Source organism: Barbatula barbatula, assembly GCF_947034865.1.
Source record: "Barbatula barbatula genome assembly, chromosome: 7".
NCBI classification, from domain to species: domain Eukaryota; kingdom Metazoa; phylum Chordata; class Actinopteri; order Cypriniformes; family Nemacheilidae; genus Barbatula; species Barbatula barbatula.
This window is the reverse complement of record NC_136770.1, coordinates 21,327,816-21,337,039: the sequence shown is the minus strand read 5'-3', so window position 1 is coordinate 21,337,039 and position 9,224 is coordinate 21,327,816. Positions and strand designations below refer to the sequence as shown.

General features: G+C 36.6%; 1 protein-coding gene across 1 annotated transcript; it reads left to right on the top strand.

Annotated features, from left to right (window-relative positions):
* Positions 1–273: 273 nt before the first annotated feature.
* Positions 274–7,759, top strand: ptgis (prostaglandin I2 (prostacyclin) synthase). The gene is made up of 10 exons (XM_079460645.1): positions 274–393; positions 1,037–1,160; positions 1,426–1,601; positions 1,692–1,838; positions 2,477–2,598; positions 2,693–2,874; positions 5,739–5,877; positions 6,009–6,190; positions 6,759–6,910; positions 7,028–7,759. Exons 1-10 carry the CDS (start codon positions 329–331, stop codon positions 7,167–7,169), a joined length of 1,431 nt encoding a protein of 476 aa, XP_079316771.1. The 5' UTR covers positions 274–328; the 3' UTR covers positions 7,170–7,759.
* The last annotated feature ends 1,465 nt before the right edge of the window (positions 7,760–9,224 follow it).

Below are 9,224 nucleotides of genomic sequence, written 5' to 3'. Positions count from 1 at the left end.
TAATATAAAGAATTAATGGCTAAAGATGTTTCGATCTACGGTACAAAACTGATTTAAATCACTTCAGATCAAATGTTATCTTTTATGTTTTTTTATGATCAAGTTACCATAGTAGCTTTTTAACACTGTGTATCTTTAATATGTGTTATCATATTAAGTCATCATGACTAACTTTCATGCTGTTTCTATAACTGAAACGCTCACGCCCGCTTCCTTCTGCTTTGTAGTAGCAGTGTGTTTCGTAATAAGCACTGACGTAGTTTTACTTTTGTTACAGAGGAGTATATGAGAGCTGAAACCAGAGCGTCTGCTCACACAGATACTCGTCATGTTCTGGACGGCTGCTCTTCTGCTGGGACTCATCGCACTGCTGGTGTACTCAAGACGTCGGAGGTAACACTCTTTGCGATTTAACAAATGTGTTGCTAGATCTTTAAAAATACAGAAACTACAGGATCAAATAAATTGTTGATACTTTACACAAGGTTTCTATTGTTTTTATTTTTCTGCATTTTTTGATGTACTTACAATGAAACAAAGTTTCTACAGCATTCTTTAACTTTTGTTCATGCTACTTTCCACATTTTAAAACCAGTTGTATCTGTAAATGTTAGTTTAAAGGTCCAGTGTGTAATTTTTGGGATGATCAATTGATAGAAATGCACTATAATATACAGAGCTATGTCTTAAGATGTGGTCTCAGCCACCATAGTGTTTCGAAAGGGAGGGGTGGAGTGAGCAGTTGGTGGCAATTCTGACTGGACCTTTAACATGAGCAAACAAAGAACAACTGTTAAAAGGAACAACTAACATGGACTGATAAAACAAGATTAATAAATACTGTAAAATATGTTGTCTATGTCTTGTTTCATGTTATGTATTAGTAATGTTATTGTAAGGTGTTATCAATTAAATACTTTATGCCACTAACAAACAAATTATTCAATTTAAGTAAGATGAAAAACTATAGAAGACAATTGGATAACATCAGAAAACCCCAAAACATTGCTCATGTGTATATTCTACCTGTTTTCAGACAAAGAAATGAACCTCCTCTTGATAATGGGATAATCCCATGGCTTGGCCATGCACTCGAGTTTGGGAGAGATGCCGCTAAATTCCTGACACGGATGAAACAGAAACATGGAGACATCTTTACGGTAAGTTCCTGTTGTAGTGCAATAGTATTGCTACCGTCAAACAACAAAAAAAACTATTGGGTCGCAGTAGACAAGTCACAATAGCATCAGACATTTAATTAATAAAGACGGTTATCTGATTATCATGTGTTTATCTTTTGTAAAATAGCTTCTGTCAGTTTCTACAATATCGAACTTTAACAAACACACTCCATATTGAAAAATCTTATTTCCACATTAAAAACATTATTTTTACCACTAACCTGACTAATGTGCTTCCAACCAGGTGTGTGTTGCCGGAAAATACGTCACAGTTCTGTTGGATTCAAACTGCTATGATAGGGTCCTGGAGGATAACATCTCTCTGGATGCGAAAGGCTATGCCACGCTCCTAATGAAGAAAATCTTCGACCTGCATCTACCCAATCACAACCCAGAAGAAGAGAGGAGGAGAGCACAAACGTATTGTTCTGATCCATGCAAATAACTTCCATTTCTGTATGATAAATTAATTCACTCTAAACCGTGCATGTGTGTGTGTGTGTTGAGCAGACATTTTCAAAAGACCAGTTTAACCCAACTGTGCAGCTCAATGCACAATAACCTCCAGCGACTTTTGACATCTTCAGAAACAGGCCTCAACACAGCCGAATGGAAAAAAGATGGACTCTTTAGTTTTTGTTACAGTTTGCTTTTCAGGTATGCCTGTAGCCTCTGAACTATACAATCCTCAGACTGCCATTTTATTGAGGAATAGTTTGCCTTCAAAATGAAAATTCTGTCATTATACACTCTCTTGTCATTTTAACCTTTTTTGCTTTCTTCTGCAGAACACAAAATAAGATAATTTGAAAAATGTTGGTAACAGAAAAACGTTGGTCCCCATTGACTTGCATTGGTTCTGTGTCCATACAATGGAAGCCAATGGGGACCAACAGTTTTTGTTCACTAACATTTTTCAAAATATCTTCTTTTGTGTTTTATAGAAGAAAGAAAATCATACAGATTTAAAATGACAGCAAGGTGTGAAAATGATGACAACATTTTGAAGGTGAAAAATGTTCCTTTAAGGTTGTAAGTGGAAAATCATTGTATTTAGCATGTTTATATTTATGTCTCCACAAGATTCAGACTGTCCGTGGTCCCTCATGGGTCATGCTGTAAAGTCTGACATCTGTGACACTGCCTGAAGTTAAACTAAAAGTTTATGACGATCTAGCAGTCAGGAAAAACCTGCTTTAGTGTACAGAACAACAGCCAGTTTTGGATGTTTCAGTGTTCCATTTCATGCAAATCCTCATACCTCTCGCTTCTCGTCTGTCTCTCTGTCTCCGCAGGGCTGCCTATCTTACTGTGTTTGGCACGCAGAACAATAGTGCTGAGCTAACAGAAATTTATGAAGAGTTCCGCAGGTTCGACAAGCTTTTACCTAAACTGGCGAGAGGCACCCACAACAAAGGCAGGTTCATTTGAGGTTACTAAGTTTATAATCTTTGTCAATCAAAATTTCTTGTTTTTCTTCTAAACTTTGTGCATTTTCACACGTTCATTAGAGGAAAAAAAAGTGGCAAACTCGGCACGAGGGAGGTTGTGGGAACTCTTAACTCCAGCAAGCACAGACAGAAATGCAACGGACCTGTCCTGGCTTCAGAGTTACATACAACACCTTCAAAAGGAAGACCTGGACATTGAGACTCAGAGGAAAGCAATGCTTCTCCAGCTATGGGTCACACAAGTGAGTCACTCCCCTTTCTATTTGTCACTCTTCCTTTTATTCTGTATATACGCTTTGACGTTGCAAGATATTTTTTGCAGGGTCTATAGACGATTTCAATGGTAACAACATAAACAAATGTTATGTGGCCTAAATTTTACTTCTGGTACATCGACAAAGAATCAAAACATGTTGAGTGTTTTCATTTAATTAAATAAAATAAATATACAGTAAAATACTAATATAAATTTATGTTGATATAAATGAAATATAAAAATTTAATTAGTATATTTTAATTTAATGTAATGTAATGTAATGTAATGTTTTTAATTTAATTTAATTTAATTTAATTTAATTTAATTTAATTTAATTTAATTTAATTTAATTTAATTTAATTTAATTTAATTTAATTTAATTTAATTTAATTTAATTTAATTTAATTTAATTTAATTTAATTTAATTTAATTTAATTTAATTTAATTTAATTTAATTTAATTATAATAACATAATATATAATACTAATGCTACTTATATTACTAATATTATAAAGTCATATAATATAGTAAATAAAAAACAGGTGCGTTTCCGAGATCAATTGTTTAACCAAGCTGGTTCAGCAATCTAGTTGATGACGCCACACAAAGACTAACCCAAAACTAGTTCAATGACCCCACCCCAATGGCAAATCTAAAAATATATATACATCTACCTTACCTAAAATACATATTTTAGAGACCTTATGCCAAAAAACCTGAAATATCAACAGCATAACGTCAATTCATCATTTTACTATTTTAAAATATACAAATGTTATTTGTATGTTTAAGTGCAATCTGCTCTGGCTATAGTGACGGTAGGTAGGCGCGGTTAGGGGTGGAGCTTTTCATTGCTTTTTAAACCATACATTTTTGTACGACTCACTATTTAATCACACAAAACTATAGTACAAGACATTCTGATGATGACACACTAATACCTTGAGGTTGCAAGTATAGGGTGTTTTATGCCGTTCGAGGTATTACCATAAACAAAAGAGCCTGACAGCTCTGGAATGCACAAATGTGTGGTTTGCTTGAGCTCCTGTCACTTACAAAGTACATGAAAGGAAATCTGACAAGCTGCCCAAAGCACACCTGGGACACAACAGCCTGAGGCCAAAGCACACGTACACAATGTTTTCCTTTGTTATAAAAAGAATATAAAGGAGTGTTTGTTCCCGCATAGAATGTGGAACGAGTCTAAAGGATTGAATTACATGCAGATTGGAGGGACCAGGAACAGAATGTAAAATATTGCCTGATGATAAACTGGTGGAACATGAAGGTTGCGAGTTCAGACTTCAAGTGTCTGGCTTGACTCCAATGTGACTCGCTTTGGATAAAAGTGGCAAATAAAAATAAATACAATAAGGTACAGTTAACGGAATAATGGCTTTGAATCTTCAATTCCTCGCTTATAAAATGTCTGTCTAATTGAGGCAATACTTTCGGTAGCAGTGCTTTCGTTTAACCACACGGGAGCAGTATAACTAAGCACAAAAATAAATAACTTATATTATATACTTGTAATAACTTAGAAATAAATAAAAGAAACTGCGATTAATCTATGTGACATGCTGAATCAACTTTGTGAAACAAAAAATAAACTTAACACAACTTGCAAAGCATGTAAATAGATCTAAAGGTCATAGGTTTTATTTCTGCATAGAATATAAATTGCTATTTATTAAACTGTTTACCAGATGCTTAAATGTCGCTGATGAAAATGCTGTCATTATTTACTGTCATTTATGTCGGTAGCCGAACAACAGAACAGCTACTGACTTGCATTGGCTTTGTGTCAATACAATAGAGGGGAATGGGCAACGCCTGTTGTTCAGTGACCAACCTTTTTCAAAATATCTACTTTTGTGTTCTGCAAAAAAAGTAAAACAGGTTTGACATGAAATGATGGTGAGTAAAACATGACAGAATTAACATTTTTGGGTGAACTATCCCTTTAATTGTGATGCAATATGCAATTAACATGATTACCTTGATGATCAATTGATTATTTCACAAGAAACAGAGCACTTGGGACATCCGCTCATATAAAACATTTCTAGATGCTTACTCACAGTATCAGCAGGTTTTTGACAGACAGGTACAGTACTAACAGCCTGTCTCAAAGTCTTCACCTCTCATTGACCTCGTCTGTCACTGAGTTTCTGCTTCTTCACACATACAGACTGCGGTTCTATTTATGGCTGTGACTCGAAGAAGCATTACACTTGAGGTTACACCCTGCTTTATATTTACATGAAATGTCATAAATTTTGACTTATCAACATGACTCACAAGTCTGCCGACTGCCACTATCTTAGATTCTTTTAGAAAAATTAAAACAAGCTAGGGTTTTAATCTAGACAAAGCTATCTGTAAAAAGTGTGCAACATCTGCTGTTTTACCAAACAGAATTGCATAAAGATTGTTTTCAAACAGGTTTTTGAAACACTTTGTTTGTCATTGGTTAAACAAACACTGAGTCCCACCTCAAACTCAAACAACTGGTTGAGCCGTAGGGCCGGTCGAGATGGTCAAACAAACACAGCAATATTTGAATGGCGCCACACAGTTGACCCTTAAAGGAAAAGTTTGCCAAAAATGAACTCACCTATTTTCCTACATTCTTCAAAATATCTTATTTTGTGTTCAACAGAATAAAGAAATTACAACAGATTTGGAACAACTTGATTAAATAATGACAGAACTGTCCCTTTTATGTATAAAATATTTTCACAGTACCCAGTCTGGCATTTCCAGCTTGTTATTTTGTAATTTGTTTCTGTAAAATCAAAATGATATGTAATTAAATGCAAGTCATTTAAAGTATGTTGATGTCCTCAGGGAAACGCTGGCCCTGCTGCATTCTGGGTCGTGGGCTTCTTACTCACCCATCCCGAAGCTCTGAGGGCAGTCAGAGAGGAAATCAGAAGTGTACAGCATCTCACACCGGGAGATGGAGATAAACCGACTCCTGTGTTTGGTAGGTGACATCACTGAGATTTAAATGTGTCAGACTGCAAGAACACAATCTCCAAAACGAGCACCTACCATAAATGAAAATACACAAATTAAATTAATGTCAACTGGTAAATAAAAACATAATTTTTACAGATAGTGTTCTTGAAGAGACATTGCGTCTAACTGCAGCCGCACTCATTACTAGAGAAGTTATTCAAGATACGAAGATTTCTTTAAGCGACGGACAGGGATACCAACTCAGGCGGGGCGATCGGCTGTGTGTGTTTCCTTTCCTCAGCCCTCAAATGGACCCACAGATCCACCAACAGCCAGAGGTACAGATTTCAGATTCAATCTTATAGATTCTGACAACCAAACCTGATAAATGGAGTGTCACAACGTTTTCAAAGAACTTATTTCACAAACGGTTTCTTCACAAAAAAGCTTTTTGACATAACGTTAATGTAACATTGCCGACATCCATCACTGCGATCTAGAATTACATGCTGCACAGGTCAAATCTAGCAAAATATCTAAAATTGACTTTCTGAGTACCGTCATGGAGGCAAAGAAGGTATACAGGGGTAGGGTCCCGCGTTTAAATGGGGCTTGGCGAGCCAAAAGGCTAACATTGCACAACATGGCACGTTTTGTTGGCAATGTGAACTAAAGAACTGCTTCCAGGTCGGGCACACTGATTAATAATGAGACGATGCAAGACGTGTTTCATGAACACATCACATGAACATAACGTATTGTTTCTTTATGTGTCATCAATCATGTGTATTGAGGTACTGATAATAACGCTAGGAGGTTATTTATTTCCATGCAAAAACACAATCATCAAAAAGGTCAGAATGACAACGTGCAAACAGTAATCCTGTTTTCCTCCTGATTTTTCAGATGTTCATTTTCGAACGCTTCCTTAATGAAGACAGGACAAAGAGGAAGGAATTCTTTAAGGATGGAAGAAGAGTAAATAGTCCCATCATGCCTTGGGGCACAGGAGAAAACATGTGTCCGGGAAGGTATTTTGCAGTCAGCGCAATTAAAGAGTAAGTGACACTCTTTATCAACACTTACGTCCTATAGATTTACTTACATACTTGTGCTATTATCTTCATTTGCATGGTGACCACTGGAATTATTTTCTAATTTTCTATTCTCTTTAGATTCGTGTTCACAATCTTGATTCGATATGATCTGGAAGTGTGCAAAGATGCAACCATGCCGTCGGTAGACGCCAGCAGATACGGCTTTGGTATGCTACAACCAAGAGGAGATCTGCAGATTCGCTACAGAACGAGATCTTGACCGCCCTAAGATGCCAATTCTGATTCTCTGTACAACTTTTTCTGATGTAAATACAATTTTCGATGAATGTCTTATTTATTGCATTAAATATAAATACAACATTCTGCAAGTTATGTAATATCTCTCATGGACTGACATTTCTATGCCATTGGATGCTTTTATCCAAAGTGACTTGCTATGCATTTTTCATCAGTATGTGCATTCCCAGGGGTTTAAACCCATGACCTTGGTGTTGCCAGTGCCATGGTTTTATGCAGTAGAGATACTGGAGTTAAACAGAACACACACATACATTCAGAAGAATAAGTGGTTGATTTTGAAATGACTACTTTAAAGAAATTCATTGGACTGGGACAGTTTTGAGGGTGGACATGACCTACTTATTTACCTTTAAAAGGTAGTTTACCCAAAACTGAAAATACTTTAATTGTTTACTTTTCCTCGTATACTTTATTGCTTCTGCAGAACACAAACAATATTTTAAAGAACATTGGTAACCAAACAACAATGGCCACCATTGACTCCCATTGTATGGAGACATTTCTCAAAATGTCAGCAGAAATGCGGAGATTAAAGACAGGTATTAGAGCATATTGGTGCACTTCAAATTAATGGTTTCCACAAGGGTCTATTTTGAGCTGTACAGTCCCATAAAAACGCTCACTTGCCCTTTCTGTTCCGACAAAAGGGTCAAATGTGATTTAAAAGTTTCTTTGAGGAACCAAAATGGTCATTTGAAGACTCCTCACTAGCACCTTCATGTGTATTGCTTCATCTAAGATCAATGAAAAATCAGGACCTGAATAGTTCAACTCAAACATTACTTAAAATCTTCACAAATGGTTCCAGAAAAATCACCAAAAGCAGGCATGCCCTCTAACGCAAAATGGGCTAGTTTTCCTTATTGCCCTCTCTTCAGTCGCCATTTCCACAGAGGTTACTCTCTTAGACACACAAGGCAAGCTTCTAGGAATCTTTGGGTTTGGGTGGCAAGGGTTAAACGTGCCGTCTCTCTGCCATTGGGCGGTGAGGATGTGGAGATCCAGTCATCTGCAAGCAGAGCAGCTGTCGCGTTCGCCTTCACGCAAGAGACGCTGAAAAGCAGTGAAGGAAAACAGTGTGGATTCACCACGGGACTTGTTGATCTCTTTCCTAAAGAAACAAATCGGGTCTGATGTTTGGAAGATGAAAGCTGTAAACTGGCTTTATTTAAACAGTGACGTCCCTGCGTTTTCCCTATTCATATTCTTATTTTAACAGCAATGTCAGCGATGAGCCCTATCGCATATTATGGTATGTATTTTTTTAGCTTTGTATATCTGCATAATATTTATATGATTACCAGATGTTAAGGATGATCTACAATCTGCTGATTGGAAAGTGACGATGTGCAGATTCGATAAACGCTGTTTGAATGCTGCTTTTCACCATCCCAATCACATTATTAAAGTGACTACTATTGTTTTGTTGTGACGCGCCGCATGTCTTAAGAAAGCTTTTTTTAAATGCATGATGCATAATCAAAACCCCCAAGAAAGCCACTCCTACGATGTTAAAATCGCATTTAATAAATTTGCACTTCAAGATGTTGACGAAGAATATGACCTCAAACGATCTGCTGCGCCAATTTAGTGACTCTTTCCTTTAAGGATTTCTATCAATGAAATCATGTAAGCGCCGCTGCATTGACATCGATGTCAACGATGACTCCTTGATGCAGTTAATAATCGTTCTTCCAAGAAAAGACGCGCGACGCTTAACCTAATCTATTTTACAAAGCATTGCTGTGTAAAATGCTACATATTAACGTACATAACATTATGTTTTCATCCGTTTTGCCTGGAACACGCTGATGTGTTGATGCACCTGTACGGGCGGGCTCCGTCGGATCTCACACTTAACTCTTTAGATACAAGGTATGGAAATTCAATATCTTACATTTAATGTTTTGTTCTCAAATAGATGGACCTCTTAATATACTGCAGTACATTTGCGTGAAGCAACAGAGTTCTTTAACGACAGTCCAATGTTCATTTTTATATGATATAGCTGAAT